Source organism: Carettochelys insculpta, chromosome 3 (genome assembly GCF_033958435.1).
Source record: "Carettochelys insculpta isolate YL-2023 chromosome 3, ASM3395843v1, whole genome shotgun sequence".
NCBI classification, from domain to species: Eukaryota; Metazoa; Chordata; order Testudines; family Carettochelyidae; genus Carettochelys; species Carettochelys insculpta.
The window spans coordinates 95,441,354-95,458,816 of record NC_134139.1 but is presented as its reverse complement, the minus strand read 5'-3'; the positions used below and the strand labels follow the sequence as shown (position 1 = coordinate 95,458,816).

The 17,463-nt window shown below is 46.7% G+C and overlaps 1 protein-coding gene across 1 annotated transcript in view; it reads right to left on the bottom strand.

Annotated features, from left to right (window-relative positions):
- The window catches only part of LATS1 (large tumor suppressor kinase 1), a 53,586-nt gene that overhangs the window by 4,978 nt on the left and 31,145 nt on the right, over nucleotides 1-17,463 (bottom strand). Inside the window, exon 7 of the mRNA XM_074990401.1 lies at nucleotides 15,536-15,642. Within this exon, the coding sequence (XP_074846502.1) occupies nucleotides 15,536-15,642 (107 nt within the window). The remainder of the gene's footprint in view (nucleotides 1-15,535; nucleotides 15,643-17,463) is intronic.

Here is a 17,463-nt window from a genome sequence, read left to right as displayed (position 1 = left end):
GGCCTTTCAAAACACCTCCCATTTGTTTTGGGAGGAAGGGGCTTTCAAAGACTGGGGGGTTGTATTGAAAGGCCCCCAGCTACATGGGCAGCACGCGATTTGAAAGCAGCACTTTCAAATCACCATGGCTGCCATTACGCTAATGAGGCACTGCATATTCATGGGAGCACTTCATTAGCATCTTTCAAACTACCTCATTAACGTGCCCCTTCCAAAAGGAGGGGGCTCATGTAGACACAGCCCTAGTGTAAATGCTCTGCCAAGAAGGAGGTGAAATCTTCTGCCTGCCTTACTACTTCACCTCTCTGAGTGGTGGGAGCCATATTGACAGGATGACTTCTGATGTGGACAATGCTGTGTCAGCCACTGCCACTCAGGGAAGCTGGAGTAGTTTGATTATAATGATGAGAAGATTTTATAATCTCTTCTAGTCTTTAAAAAAAAAAAAAAAAAAAAACTATGAATGTACTTCCCATGGGAAGCAGGAGACAGAATCTCATGATCTTTTCAGATTCTATCAGATACTATCATAGGCTAAACTTCCTAATGTCACATAATATTTCTCTTTCATAATTCAAATTTTGAAGGGTTGCACTCGGGTCTAAGAACAGGACTGTAAACACCATGTGTTATCTTCTAAAGCTTCTTACCAATATCTTCTTTAATAGACTTCAAAATAAAAATATATACATTTGTTTTAGTCATTCTGGATTGAATCTAATTGTGCTGTGCCACTGTTCCCATTCTGGGGGAGTACACTCTTTACTCATCTTAAATTCTGGACAAAGGTAAGAGAAAAAGATAACTATCTGGTTGTGGTAGGGTGTTCCTAACTACCGAAACCAGGCAGTCAGGTGGCTGGGTAGCAAAAGCATGGACTCTGGCACACATCAGAATGCCTGGAAATAAGATTGCTAACACAGTATCAAGACAAGCTCTAAAAATTAAGGAGGCAGCTACTAAGACATCCTTAAGTAGACAAGAATTTCAAAGTGTGATCAAAAAGGAACTTGTAAAAATATGACAAGAACTATGAACTAAGGAACCAAAAGCATAAAAGGTTCTACAATGTATGCTCAAAAATTGAAGATAGTATACTCGAACATCGTGACAGAAAAAAAAATTCAGCAGCAAGTTCTAGAAAGTTAACAAAGGCAAAGAAACTGTGCAGTATGTCACAAACAACAAGCAGCCTATGGCACCTCAGAGGCCTAAGAAATATTTTAAGTCATGAGCTTTTGTAGGTAGAACCCACTTCTTCAGATGAAAAATGCGTGCAAAACCAAAGAAACTGCTGATCACATTCTATGACAGAGTGGAACTATTCTGTAGAAAGAAATTTTCTTTATGAAAAATTGAGATGGCTTGGAATCAAAGATTTTTCCCTGAAAGGGAACGTCAGAGAAATGGAATTGTGCATCTCTCACCCCTCCAAAAAAAAAAAAAAAAAAAAAAAAAAAAAGTCTTGCTGCAGTTCCTTAAGCTTACTAGACTGAGTCAAAGGATATTAAGAAAAAACTTAGCCTAAAAGCACAAGAAAGGAGCTATTATAGCATTCTATGACATTGCTCAACCCATCCTGACCCCCAGCACCAAAATTAAAAAAAACAAACCACAGCAGTTCACTGCTTGGGACCTGGCAAGGAAGGCTGTATTCTTCTCTAGGCAAAGGAACTTGAGGGACAGCCAGCTTGTTTTCTGGCTGCAATTTTGTACAGCTGAATTTGCAGGGAGAGAGGAGACATAAGGACCTCACTTCTGAGATAAAGATATATCTAAAGAGAGCAAATTAGGAAAAGGCACAAAAAAAGCAGCAGCAGTGAACTGAATCAAGGCACATGTGGCTGATGTTTATAGGGCTCTGGGCTGTAACAAAAAGGAGTGGATGGGAGTATTGGAATACATCCTTGTTCATACCCTACACGCTACTAGCTGAACCTCACAAGTCCAGCATCCTCAGGACCTGATCAGTGCCAAACCAGAAACTTTGCCGACCAACAGGAGTTCAATATTGTCTAGCACATTACCAACATGTTCACCGCTTACTGGGTTCTTAAAAGACAATGTTTAGGAGTTAATTACAGCTAAGTAACAGCACAGAACACTGACAGCCAGGACGAGTGGCTGTAAGCAAACTTTATGAGACCACAGGAAACTTGGCCACACCAGTGATCATCTGGCTAACTAAAATCATGCTGGATCACAGAAGTTGCTAGACAGCGTGCCGAACTAGAGATGTTCAACCTGCACCACAATGATCTTCGTACAATCTATATCATGCAAGGTATCATTTGAAAATTCACTTTATTATGCAAACAGGGTGATTGCAAAACAGGAGGGAGTTTTGAGCGGGGCCCTCTCTGAGTGAAGGATGAGCAATTCACAGGACTTTGGGCTAAGTGTCTGTCTGTCTCGAGTGTGTGTGTTTCCATTTGGGGATTACTTGCTGCTGAGTACTGGGCTTGTGTTTGTGTATTTGAAAGACTGTGTGCTGAGGGTGGCAGTTAGGATTTGAAATCTAGAACTCTCTGCTCATTGCTTGCGTTGTAGCCGGGGGTGGGGCTACCTATCAGGCCTGCTAGAAAGCGACCACAGGACCTTGCAACCAGGGAGATTGCAAACAGGAGGGAGTTTTGAGAGGGAGCTAGTTAATTAGGACATTCTTTAAAACTTTTACACTAAAAACTATATCCCAAACTACCACAGTTAAATAATAACCCCCATATAATCTAATTATCGATAGAAAATGCAAGCAAAAACCCAGCAGCAGAGTAGGGGCTATCCTGTGTATTGCATCCAATGTAACATATGATTTTCTACTCCATGATCAGGTGGTCTACGTGTGCATTCAGTGCAAGGAACTCCTGGCCCTCAGAGACTGAGTGCAGGCTTTGTAGACCAGGATGGCTGAACTGGAGGAGATAAGGGAGGCAGAGAGGTATGTTGATGAGGCTTCCTGGGACACTCTAGGACTGTCCCACCTCCAGCCAGACAGCCCCTGCCCTGCTAAGGAGGATGAAAGGCTCAAGGAAAGAGAGCAGTCAATGGAAGCAGACGGAAACCATCCCATAGTTGGGACCCTCCTTCCAGATGATACTGTAGTATCCTCTCGCACTGAGAAGGCCTCTCAGGGGGAAGGAACCCCAGTCAATAGGAAAAGACGGTGTTAATAATGGGAGAGTCAATCATTAGAAATATAGATAGCTGGGTTTGCAATGCCTGGGAAAACCGAATGGTGACCTGCCTGCCTGGTGTGAAGGCTGTGGATCTCTTGTGGCATCGAGATGGACTTATATGTGATGCTGGGAAAGAGCCTGTGGTCATGATACATGTAGGTACCAGTGACATCAGGAAGGGTAGGAGACATATCCTGGAGGCCAAATTTAGGTTGCTAAGAAAGAGAGACTGAAATACAAGACCTCTATGGTTGCATTCTCAGAAATGCTTCCAGTTCCACGCACAGGGCCATGCAGGCAGGCAGAAATTCAGAGTCTCAATGCATGGATGAGATGCTGGTGTGTGTGTGTGGGCAGGGGGAGGTAGCTTTATTATCAACTGGGAAAACTATTGGGAAAGGGGAACCTATACAGGAAGGATGGACTCCACCTATACCAAAGTGGAACCAGACAGCTGGCACTTACCTTTAAAAAGGTCATAGAGCAGTTTTTAAAACTAAGAGATGGGGAAAGCTGATTGGTGCAGAGGAGCATGTAGATCAGACAGACTTCTCTTAGAGCAGAGTCTATTGATAGAGACTTTTTAGATTTTAGTCAGGAGGAGAGGATGAAGATAAAGTATAGGCTGGCTCAGAAAAGAAACAATGGACTGAAAAAGAATCTAATGAATCAGGAAAGGGTAGATGAATAAATAGTGATAAGTGCTTATTCACAAATGGTAGAAATCTAAAACATAAGATGGGTGAACTAGAGTGCCTTGCATTAGAGACAGATACTGATATAACTGGCATCACAGAAAGCTGGTAGAATGAGGACAATCAATGGGACACAACCATAGTGGGTTACAAAATATCTCGGAAGGACAGAACAGGTTGTGCAGGTGGAGGAGTAGTACTATGGTGACAGAAAATGTAGAACTAAATGAAGTAAAAATGTTCCATAGAATCTCTATGGTTAGAAATTCCATCCTCAAATAAGAATATAGCAGGAGGGATATATTATCAACCAGCTGATCAGAAGAGTGATAGTGAGTATGAAATGCTAAGGGAGATTAGAGAGGCAATCAAAATGAAAAACTCAGTAACAGTAGAGGATTTCAATTATCCAGATATATAGACTGGGTACTTGTCATCCCAGGATGAGATGAGGAGATAAATTTTTTGATACCTTAAATGACTGCTTCTTGGAACAGCTGGTACAGGAACCACAAGGGGAGAGGCAATTCTTGATTTAGTTCTGAATGGTGTGCAAGATCTGGTCCAACAGCAAACTAACAGGACCACTTGGAAATAGTGACCAGAATACAACAAAAACATTTAACATTCCAGAGGTGAGAAGAACTCTGTGGCATTTAATTCCAGAAAAGGGGAACTATGCAAAAATGAGGTGGTTAGTTAACCAGAAATTAAAAGGTACAGTGACTAAAGTAAAATCCCTGTAAGCTGCATGGAAACTTTTCAAAGACACCATAATAGAGGCCAAACTTAAATGCATACCCCAAATTAAAAAAAACAAAACACAAAACAAAACAGTAAGAGACCAAAAAAGGAGCCACCATGGCTTAGCAACCATGTAAAAAAAGCAGTGAGAAATAAAAAGGCATCTTCTAAAAAGTGGAAGCCAAAAACATAAAGGAGCATAAAATGCCAAATTAAGTGTAAAAATGTAATAAGAAAAGCCAAAAGGAGTTTGAAGAACAGCTAACAAAAAAAAAAACTCTAAAAAGCAGTAAAACACAACACTCAAGTACATCAGAAGCAGGAAGCCCGCTAAACAACCAGTGGGCCCCCTAGACGACTGAGATAAAAAAGGAGCACTCAAAGATGATAAAGTGGTTGCGGAGAAACTAAATGAATTCTTTGCTTCAGTCTTCATAGCTGAGGATCTTAGGGAGATTCTCAAATCTTAGCCATCCTTTGAAGCTGACGAATCTGAGGAACTGTCCAAGATTGAGGTATCATTACAGGAGGTTTTGGAACTAATTGACAAACAGTAACAAGTCACTGGGACCAGATGGCATTCACCCAAGAGTTCTGAAAGAACTCAGATGTGAAACTGCAGAACCATTACCTGTGGTTTGCAACCTATCCTTTAAATCAGCTTCTGTACCCAATGACTGGAAGACAGCTAATGTAACGCCAATATTTAAAAAGAGTTCTTGAGGTGATCCTGGCAATTACAGACCAATAAGTCTAATGTCAGTATTGGACAAACTAGATTAAACTAAAATAATAAATAAAATTGTCAAACACGTTGAAGAACATAATGTGTTGGGCAAAAGTCAACATGGTTTCTGTAAAGGGAAATCACGTCTTACTAATCTATTAGAGTTCTTTGAAGGGGTCAGCAAACATGTGGACAAGGGGGATCCAGTAAGATATAGTATAGTTAGAATTCCAGAAAGCTTTTGACAAAGTCCCTCACCAAAGGCTCTTACATAAATTAAGTTGTCATGGGACAAGAGCGAAGATTCTTTCATGGATTGAGAATTGGTTAAAAGACAGAAAACATAGGGAAGGAACAAATGGTATATTTTCAGAATGGAGAGGGTTAACTAGTGGTGTTCCCCAAGGGTCAGTCCTATGATCTATCTAATCAACTTATTCATAAATGTTCTCGAGAAAGGGGTAAAATGTAAGGTGTAAAAGTCTGCAGATGATACTAAACTGCTCCAGATAGTTAAGACCAGACTGCAGACTGTGAAGAACTTCAAAAACATCTCACAAAACTGAGTGATTGGGCAACAAAATGGCAAATGAAATTTTATGTGAATAAATGTAAAGGAAAAAAAACTATACATACAATATGATGAGGGCTAAATTTAGCTACAACTAATCAAGAAAGATCTTGTAGTCATGGTGGATCGTTCTCTGAAACATCCATGTAGTGTGCAGCAGCAGTCAGCAAACAGGATGTTAGGAATCATAAAAAAGGATAGAGAATAAGATGGAGAATCTCTTATTGCCCTTATATAAAACCATGGTACACCCACATCTTGAATACTGCATACAGATGCAGTCACCTCATCTCAAAAAAGATATTTTGGCATTAGAAAAGGTTCAGAAAAGGGCAACTAAAATGACTAGGGGTTTGGAATGGGTCCCATATGAAGAGATATTAAAGGTTAGGACTTTTCAGCTTAGAAAAGGGGAGACTTGGGGGGATATGATAGAGGTATATAAAATGTTGAGTGATGTGGAGAAAGTGAACAAAGAAAAGTTATTTACGTGTTCCTATAATACAAGAACTAGGGGACACCAAATGAAATTCATGGGCAGCAGGTTTACAACAAATAGAAGGAAATTCTTCTTTACACAGCACAGTATCAAAATGTGGAACTCCTTGCCAGAGGAGGCTGTGAAAGCTAGGACTACTACAGGGTTTAAAAAAAGAGCTAAATAAATTCATGGAGGTTAGGTTCATTAATGGCTATTAGCCAGGATGGGTAAGGAATGGTGTCCCTTGGCTCTGTTTTTCACAGCCTGGAGATGGATGGCAGCAGAGAGATCATTGCCTGTTTGAGCCACTCCTTCTGGGACACCTAGTATTTGCCACTGTCGGCAGACAGGATACTGGGCTAGATAGACCTTTGGTCTGACCCAGTATGGCCATTCTTATGTTCTTATCAAGACAAAACTAATCAGCAATTCTGTGTGTTAACGCAGTTAAGTTATAAGATTCCACTATATGATGTTATTAACACATGTTCCAAACCCCATATCCCTACAGAATGTGTGCTTTTCTTCTTTTGCTTTTAAGTAGTAATCAGGCATGAAGCTGTAAAGGAAAACAAAGGATGTTCAAACAGGTTTTAAAAAACAGAAGGAAATATCCTTCCACATAGACTGTCTTCTGGTTATCAGCTGCAAGTGTTTTTCAAGAAGAGGACTGAAACTATAAAGGAGGGACAAACAGCCCAAATAACTCCTTTCTTTCCATGCCCATCACCTCCTCTGCAGAAAAAGGAAACAGACACTAAACTCTGCGGGGGACAGGTCCTGACCTGAAGAGTTAGGTCAACTAATCTTTCTGGATATGGGATGAAAAAGTCTGCTTGGCAACTGAGACAGTTTCTTAATTTGGTACCAGAGTCTTAATTAGGTTCTCAAGTCTTCTTGTAAACATGTTTGATATTCAGGCCTCATTCCTATACTCCCTTAAAAACTCTTTGCTGTTAAGAAACTGGTTAAGTGTTTTACTCTAATCTAGGGATTCTCAAATTATATTGCACCACAACCCCCTTTTGACAACAAAAATTACATTTTGACCCGAGAAGTGGGGACCATAGCGTGTACCCACCCAATCCCCACTGCCTCAGGTGGGGGTGGAGCAAAAACCCAGCTCCACTGCTCTAGGCAGGGGGGCCAAAGTTGAAGCTCAAGGGTGTTAGCCCCAGGTAGGGAATCTAATGTGAGCCCCACCCAGGGAGGGCTGAAGCCTGCAGGGTTTGGAGTGACTAAAGTCAAGCAGGGTAACAATACACCGTGGAATCTCAACTCAGTTTGAAAACTGCCAATCTGATCCAATGCATTGAACATAAAATACCTGAGTAACTATACAGTAATGTAATAGATTTAACACACTGTCCAGGAGAAGGCTGTTTTCTTTCTTCTGGAACAAGAATCAGGACTTGGGGGTGCGTTGGGTCAGTTCTGCAGCAAATCCAAGACTGGCAGGCGCCAGAAGGCAGTTACACAGATACTAAGTGTGGAATGCATGATGGAAGGTTGTCTGTGAGAGGCCCATGTGGGAGTTACCACAACAAGGCACTATAAAGGCAAGACAGGTTACTCACCGTAGTAACGGTGGTTGTTCGAGATGTGTCCCCGTGGGTGCTCCACAATAGGTGTCGGGCTCACCCGGCGCCGCAGATCGGATCTTCCAAGCAGTTTCTGCCGGACCGCGCATGCGCCGGCGCGCACCGCTCCCTTGCGCGCTCCTGGCCACGTGCGCGATCCGGTCCCCGCCAGTTCCTTGACCAACCGCCTCGGATGCTCCTGCAAAACACTAAACAGAGATCCAAAGCGGGGAGGATGGGCGGGTGGTGGAGCACCCACGGGGACACATCTCGAAGAACCACCATTACTGCGGTGAGTAACCTGTCTTTCTTCTTCGAGTGTCCCCGTGGCTGCTCCACAATAGGTGACTACCCAGCAGTAACCCAAGATAGGAGGTGGGTAATCGGATTATGTGCAGCTTGTCCCCGAGAGGACCGCTGTCGAGAAACGGGTATCCTCTTGGAATACCCTGCTGAAGGGCGTAATGTTTGGTGAAGGTGTCATAGGATGACCAGGTCGCCGCTCTGCAAATGTCTTTTAGCGCAACGCCCTTGAAAAAGGCTGTTGATGCCGCCACCGCCCTAGTGGAATGAGCCCTGGGAGTGGCCAATAAAAGAGTCTTTTTGAGTTCGTAGCACATTTTTATGCAGGATACGATGTGCTTCGAGATTCTCTGCGAAGAGAGACCTTCTCCTTTCAATTTGGGAGCGAGAGAGACTAGGAGTCTATCCGTTTTCCGGAAGGACTTGGTCCTGTCTACATAGAAGACTAGCGCCCTCCTCACGTCCAGGAGGTGTAGGCGCGCCTCTTTGTTAGAGTTATGAGGCTTTGGATAAAACGAGGGTAAAACAATAGGTTCCTTAATGTGAAACTCAGAAGAAACCTTGGGAACAAAGGCTGGATGCAGCCGTATGGTTACCGCCTCCTTGGAAAAAACAGTGCAGGGTGGCGTTGCCATAACTGCCGCAAGCTTGCTCACCCTGCGAGCTGACGTGATTGCGAGAAGAAAGGTCGTCTTTATCGTAAGAAGGCGGAGGGAAACCGTGGCCAAGGACTCGAACGGTGGTCCCGTTAGCGCGTTAAGCACCAGGTCCAAGTTCCATGAAGATGGAAGCGGTTTCCGAGGGGGTATAGGTTTACCAACCCTTTGAGGAACCTGGTAACCATGGGATGGGCGAACACCGTGTGCCCTTCCTCCTCGTGTCTGAACACCGAAATGGCAGCAAGGTGGACCTTTAATGAGGATAGTGAGAGTCCTCCTCTCTTGAGGTCCAGTAAATACTCTAATATTACAGGTATAGGCACCGAAAGGGGGGCCAGCTGTTTGGTAGCACACCAAGCCGTGAAGCGAGTCCATTTCTGCTTGTAGGTCTTCCTGGTGGAAGTCCTCCTGCTACTTTCTAGGACTTGCTGCACTTCCTCTGTGCATGCGCTCTCTAGGGAGCTGAGCCATGGATTAACCACGCTTGTAGTCGCAGGCCTTGGGGGTGCGGATGCACTATGGACCACTGGGCTTGCGTGAGCAGATCCGGCGCCACCGGAAGAGGCATCGGTGGACGGTCCGACATGCGCAGGAGTAGGGGGAACCATTGCTGTCGATCCCACGTTGGGACTATCAGGATCATTCGCGCTCCTTTCCTCCTGGCTTTCTGCAAGACTTTGTGGATCAGCACTGTGGGAGGAAAAGCGTAAAGCAAGGGGCCCCTCCATGAGATCGCGAACGCGTCCCCCAGGGACCCCCATCCCAGTCCTGCCCTGGAGCAGAATCGTGGGCACTTCTTGTTGTGTTGAGTGGCAAACAGGTCTATCTGGGGAAAACCCCATGCGTGGAAAATCGGTCGTAGCAGATCGGGACGGATCTGCCACTCGTGCGTGAGTGCAAAACGCCTGCTCAGCTGGTCTGTCTTCACATTGTGAGTGCCTGGTAAGTACGAGGCTTTCAAGATTATATTGTCGGCGATGCACCAGTTCCATAACCGGACTGCTTCCGCACATAAGGCACGGGACCGAGCTCCTCCTTGCCGGTTTATATAAAACATGGTGGAGGTATTGTCTGTACTGATCCCGACTACTTTGCCTTGTATATGGTCTCGAAAGTGTCTGCAGGTGTTGAACACTGCTCTGAGCTCCAGTATATTTATGTGCAGTGACTGCTCCATGGAGGACCACAGCCCTTGAGTCACCTCTTCGCCCATGTGTGCTCCCCACCCTATGAGGGAGGCATCTGTAGTAAGAAAAACCGATATTTGTGGGTGGTGGAAGGGTACCCCTGTTAGCAAGTTCTTGGGGTTTACCCACCATTGCAGGGATTTGCGCACCTCCAGTGTGGGCGACACCACCCTGTGAACGGTGTGTGCTGCCGGTTTGTATACGCTCGCCAGCCAGTGCTGCATGCTGCGCATGTGTAACCTGGCGTTCTGTACTACGAACGTCGCCGCTGCCATGTGGCCCAGCAGCTGTAAGCACGTCAGGACCGGCACCGTAGGGCTGAAGGTGATGACCTGCACGAGGGAGCCGATGGCCCGAAAGCGAGTCTCTGGTAGATATACTCTCGCTGTAACAGAATTTATGCGTGCCCCTATGAACTCTATGTCCTGTGTGGGTTCTATCTTTGATTTTGTCAGATTGATAACCAGGCCGAGCGAAGAGAACGTGCCTGCTGTGACGCGTATCATGCGTAGTACCTCCTCCTTCGAGGCCCCTTTGAGTGGGCAGTCATCCAGATACGGGAATATAAATACCCCGTCTGTGCAGGTAGGCTGACACCACTGCCAAGAATGGTGAAGACTGGTGAAGACTCCGGGGGCCGAGGAGAGGCCAAACGGTAGGACCTTGCATTGAAAATGTTCTTTGCCTACCATGAACCGGAGGAATCGCCGGTGAGCCGGATGGATTGTTATGTGAAAATACGCGTCTTGTAAATCGAGGGCTGCGAACCAATCTCCATCGTCCAGTGCCGTAAGGATGGAGGCGACTGTGATCATCCAAAAGCGTTGCTTGCGCAGGTACCGGTTGAGGCCTCGAAGATCTAAGATGGGCCTCCAGCCTCCTGTCTTTTTCTCCGTGAGGAAGTACCTCGAGTAGAACCCTTTTCCTTGCAGTTGCTCCGGCACTCTTTCCACTGCCCCTATGAGCATGAGATGGTCTACCTCCTGCTTGAGCCTCGCTACATGGGAGGCCTCCTGGAGGTGGGGCCTGGGTGGAGGTCGTGGCGGTGGGAGTGACTAGAAGGGGATGGCGTACCCCGTGGCTATGATCTCCAGCACCCATTTGTCTGTGGTGATCCTTTGCCACTGGTCGTAGAATGGTCGGAGGCGATGGTGGAATAGCCGCTTCGGATGACCTTGTGCGATGGTAGTGATGGCGCAGCCCTGGATCTGTGTGTCAAACTTGTGGCCTTTGGCCCTGCCCCGAGGACGCACGGCTCTGTTGGGAACGTCGCCTGGGAGTTCTGTACTGCTGGTGCTGTTGATGTCGCCCTTGCTCGTAACCCCTGTGGTACTGGGGACGCGGTTGCTGGTACTGGTACCGTCTTTGTTGAGGGTAGTACTTTTTCTTTCTGTATGGAGGGGTGTAAATCCCCAGGGTCCTAAGTGTGGCTCTTGAATCTTTACTGGAATGAAGGACCGAGTCAGTTGATTCAGCAAACAGCTTCTGTGAGTCGAAGGGAAGATCGACTATCTTTGCCTGCAGATCCCTCGGTATACCCAAAGTCTGGAGCCAGGACTCCCTTCGCATCACCACTGCCGTAGCTGTGGAACGTGCTGCTGTGTCCGCAACATCCAGGGCGATCTGAACTCCTGTCCTCGAGGCCGCGTAGCCTTCTTGCACAATGGCCTTGAGCACCGGTTTCTTGTCCTCTGGAAGCGAGTCCATGAGGGAGGTTAACCTAGTGTAGTTGTCGAAATTATGGTTCACTAAATGCGCTGCGTAATTTGCCATTCGCAACAGTAGAGTGGAGGAGGAGTAGACCTTTCTGCCGAACAGCTCTAGCTTCTTGGCATCTTTCTCTGTTCCCCCTGTCCTGAATTGAGATGTCTGATCTTTGTTGCGATGACTCCACCACCAAGGAATTTGGTTGTGGGTGGCTGAACAGGAACTCCATGCCCTTCGCCGGAACGAAGTATTTCTTATCCGCTCTCTTGTGGACAGGCGGAATAGTCGCAGGGGTCTGCCATATCATAGTGGCGGACTCCAAGATTGCTTCGTCAAGCGGTATTGCTATTTTGGAGGAGGCCAGAGGTCTCAGATTTTTGAGGAGCTTATGGTGTTTCTCTTGCACCTCTGCTGTCTGGATGCCTTGCGTGAAGGCCACCCTCTTAAACAGCTCTTGAAACTGTTTGAGATCGTTGGGAGGATGGACGTCCCCCGGGGCCGTAGCCTCCTCCGGGGAGGAGAGTGAGGAACCACTGGGGTACACCTCTCTGGACCCTTCCGGTTCCTGTTGGTGATGGTACACCCTCTCGCTAGAGGCTTGCGAGGGAAAATCTCGGGGTTCCATAACCAGTCCCCCGAGATACTTGAGTCTCTGTCCCCGTTCGCAATTGCCCTCGGGGATACGAGATCGTCTGTGGGGATCTTTCCCTGGTAGATTGCCGGTGGTGTCTATGCCCCGCGTGATAGGGGCGACCATGGCAGTATAGGCACTGTTCTTGGGAAGGTGACCTAGACCACTCCCTTGGTGCATACCCTCTGCGTCTGGGGGAGCGAGATCGTCGAGAGATCTGGGACACTGGAGAGAGCGATTTTGGATAGTATTCCAGCGGCTCAAACCCCAGGAAGGGTGAAGGTGGTCCCAGCCAGGGCGAGGCTGGTTGTAAAAATGGAGACGGGGGCTCCGGGTAGGCTAGGGGGGACCCCTGCCTTCTGGTTGGAGTCTGCAGCATAAGCGGAGGACTGAAAGAAAGCAACTCCGCAGCCCTGTCTGGAGAGGGGCTGCGGTGCCTCGTTTTGTGTGCAGCCTTCCCCCTCCCTTGAGGGGGTAACTCCGCCCCCTGGCGTGTAGGGGATCTCTGCCCCGTCCGTGCCGTGCTCGGCACGCTCATGGGCGGTGCTGCATGGGCGGTGTCCTCCGGTGCCTGCAGGCTGCGTGCCTGCGCGCTCTGCACCGCCAGTTCCCCGGGGGTCGGTGCCGCTGCTTGCGGTGCTGCTGGTACCGGCGCTTGTTTAGCCTTCGCCCTGCCTGCGGTGCGGGGCGGCTGTTTGATTATCGGAGGCTGAGCTGCTTCCACGTGGCTCTCCGTACCGCCGCTGATCAGCTGTTGCTGTGGCTGGGAGCTGCGCACTCCTCCCGTCCCGCTCGCTGTTGCTGCCGGCAGGGATCAGGCTGGGGAGGCTTTCCTCCGTTTTTGCGCTGATGGGGTGAGGGAGGCGGCTTTCCTTTTATGGGCCCCGGAGGGCCCCTCCTGCTGCGGCCGCTCCGCCACGTCTGGCTGGAGGGCCTTGTCGAATAGCAGCATTTTAAGCCGCATCTCCCTGTCCTTCCTTGCTCTGGCTGTTAGTTTTGCACAGAAGGAGCATTTCTGCATGACATGGGACTCCCCCAGGCACCTTATGCATCGACTGTGCCCATCAGATGCTGGCATTGCCTGTCGGCAGGACTCACATTTCTTAAATGCTGAAGAGGACATTGTTGGTGAGTCTTTCAGTTGTTAACGGGTACTTACTACATTCTCTGTGCTGTTTTTCCCCTTCTCCGATGGCCTGCCATGGCAGGAGGGCTGATGGCCCTAGGCTCCTGGCCTCCGGTGTTCCGCTTGTTACTGGGACTGGACTGAATGCCGTCCCGCTTGTTTTTTTTTTTTTTTTTTTTTTTGAATAATAACAACTGGCTAACTCGCAGTAGCCTAAGAACTTGAAAACTTTAAAGAAAAAACAGTTAAAACCATTGAATACGCTAACTTGGCCTTAGCGTAGTTCGGATTCCGTCTGCAGCCGATGGCGGTTAAGAGGAACTGGCGGGGACCGGATCGCGCACGTGGCCAGGAGTGCGCAAGGGAGCGGCGCGCGCCGGCGCATGCACGGTCCGGCAGAAACTGCTTCGAAGATCCGATCTGCGGCGCCGGGCGAGCCCGACACCTGTTGTGGAGCACCCACGGGGACACTTGGAGAAGAACCCAAGGTTGCAGGGCAGGGTGATGTGCTCCACACATAGTGTGGATTGTGCCCCAATAGGTCACAGCATACCTCAGTTCCCCTCGTGGTAAAGTGGGGCTAACCCCCAAAAGAGTACAACGCTCATTTGGCAACCTGGACAAAGGGCCAAATTTGAAGACCCCAGCATAGGCACAGGGAGTAGAGGTACAAAGGAGTGCTGCAGCATTACCAGGTTTTTCACCTATCTTCCCTGCACCTGGGTGCCAGCCCTGCTGCTGGATCCTCCAGACCCGGGCTCCAGCCTTCAGGCAGCCTCCCGTTTCCACCTGCCCCAAGCTATGGCTGCAGCTCAGGGCAGTGAAGGCTGCCAACTCTCCTGGACTGGATGGACCAGGGGCCATTTGCAGCAATGAAGACCAGTTCAAGAGAGTTGGCAAGCCTACCTCAACAGCTCTAAAGGGTGCGTGGAGCGCAACTCCCCTACCTCAAAAATAGTTCCAATGCCATGGGAGCCCAGAACTTGGGCTGAAGACCCAGAAAGAGAACATACACTATTTATCTAATGGTATCTTAGAGACCCATGAAAGTGTTAACCTGAAATACTTTTTGGCTGAAGGGCAAAACCACTAAAACACCCATCTGGCAGCTTGCGAGGGTGCCAATCGTGAGAAAAAAAACTGTGCTACTGCTCCCAGCCACTAGAAGCCATTCAAGAGTGGAGTGCCTCTGTTGTACTGGGGTTGGGATTAGAACTCTAGCCACCTCAAGCAGTACCCAGTCAGTAGTGCAAGAGAGCTAAGACAAGGTCCCCTCCCTTCCCTGACCCCGTGTCACTCATGGAAGAACCACAACATGCAGCCTGTGCTTGTTGGCACCACCCCTCAGCTCCCATTGGGAGCAACCAGGTCAGGCACACATGGATTCTCAGATTCCCTGATCATTTACCCCTGCACACAGAGCCACGGGAACAGCTCATCAGCCTATCACTTTAGCTTCCCCCTCTAGTGAGGTGAGCCAGAATTCACAATTCAAGCCCTGCAGAGTGGAGCCGTGGCTCAGGGCTTCTGGACCACAATGTGGAGTCTTACTGTGGACAGGATGAAATTAAGCAGTGGGCCAGATCCAGCCCTCATGCCAGAAGTTCACCACCCTTGGCATAGTGTAAAAAGGGCAAAAACGGTTAGTTCATGACAAAAAGTATGAACAACACACTTGGATTATGGCCTGAAACTAAACAATCAGATCTTACAATATGCTGCCTCTGTGAAGGATATCCTTTACCTTACAAATACAGTTAGTTTAATTGCCTAGTTGGGGACAGTACTTCTTTGCTGCAAAAAGAACTTTCTTATTTTTATAGCATTACAAAGCATTGCACAAATTCTGACTCTGCTCTTCCAGCACAGCAATGCTTGCAGGATTATACATACTACTACTTTTACTCATTGCTATTAAATAATTTTAACACCCAATTATCTTAATTACCTTCATTTGTGTTTCCAATGGTGTTTGTGCCAGGAAGGGAGGCTGCCCCACCAACATTTCAAAGAGAATTACTCCAACACTCCACCAATCGCACAGTTGTGTATATCCTGAAACAAAAGCAAACTAAAAATGAAATCAGTGCTTTGGTTTCTTAATTTATATTTAAATGGGTAACAATGATCAAGTTACAAGTAAGTATTTATTGCATTACCTTCCAGAATAATCATTTACTCAGATATGAAATTGCAGACCTACTAATTGTGAAATGTAACTATCGCTTAAATCAGGGGTCTACAGCCTGCACCGCCGCAGCCACATGTGGCTGTTAAAGTACTTCTTTGTGGCTCCTGACACTATAATTGCAAAGTAAAGAAACCCTCCTATTATTTTTGATAAATGGTGAATGTCCAGAAGCCCAACAGTGAACAACTCCTACCTAAATAGCAAATGATTTGTGATCTTGAAACGTTGGATAATTCCCCCTTTAACATGTGCACTGCATTGTGGGATATGATACTGTATCTGTGATTGGTCATGTTGCTAATAGTCTTGATTTTGAACAGGAAGATTGCGGCATTCCTGCTGTGAAGGGCAACACATGTTTTAAGAAAGCTGAAATTAAATGAGAAGTAAAACTGGCATAATTAAAGTGGGTTTGGTAGTGAAAGTCAGGCAGATAGTAATATAAACACATGTAAAGTGTGAGGAAACAGAATATGTGAAAAGTTTCAATGTCCTGCAGTAAACATGTATTGCATTACAAATCAGTGTGTGCACCCTGTTCTTAGAATGGGTTACAAAATGCATGAGTTGACATTATTTATTAAGGATGTCTCATATTCACATGCTTTACAGCTTTTCAATTATTGAGCTTTTACCAATTTAGGGGGGAAAAACGGCTCTATTTTGGTTGCCAACTCCTGGTTTAAATCAATCTCTGTATCAGACGATTGCAGAATAGCTAATGTAAAGCTAATATTTAAAAAAAAGATTCCAGAGGTGATTCTGGCAACTAAAGGCCAGTAAGCCTAACTTCAGTAACCAGGCAAATTGATTAAAACTGTAGTAAAGAACATAATTCTCAGACACATGGATAAATATAATATGGTGCTGGTGGAAGTCAGAATGGCTTTTGTAAAGTGAAATCACACCTCACTAATCTATTACAATGTCTTGAGAACGTCTCCAAATATGTGGCTAAGAGTGATCCTGTGGATGGAGATAAAGACATCCTGTATGGCGAGCTAGCCTCTGGCAAAAGACCTCCCAGACGCCCCCAGCTGCACTACAAAGATATTTGCAAGAGAGACCTCAGGGAAGTAGACATCAAACCAGACAGCTGTGAGGAGCTGGCAGACGATCGCAGCAGATGCAGGCAGGAACTATACAAGGGCCTTCAGAAGGGTGAGTTGAGGATCAGACAGCTAGCAAAGGAGAAGCAAGCCCACAGAAAGCACAGCAAGGACCTGCCAGACACCCATTACATATGCAACAGATGTAGCAAGGACTGTCACTCTCATGTGGGTCTTCAGTCACAGCCGATGCTGCAAATGAGGATGCCAAACGGAACTACGAAGGACGCGATCCATAGTCTACATAGACTGAAGGATGCTACTATTACTACTGTGGATATATGGAGTTGAATTTTCAGAAAGCCTTTGATACAGGACCTCACAATAGGCTCTTGAGCAAAGTAAACACCCTTGGAATCAGAGGGAAGATCTTCTCACAAATTAGTAAAAATAAGAAACAAAGGGTGTGGAAGTCAGTGGTCAGTTTTCACAAAGGAGAGAAGCAAATAATAGGGTCCCCCAGAGATCCCTACTGGGATATGTGCTAATTACCATATTTGCAAATGACCTGGAATAAGAATTAAAGAGTGAGATGGCAAAATTTCCAAAGGACTCAGGATTGCTCAAAATAAATTA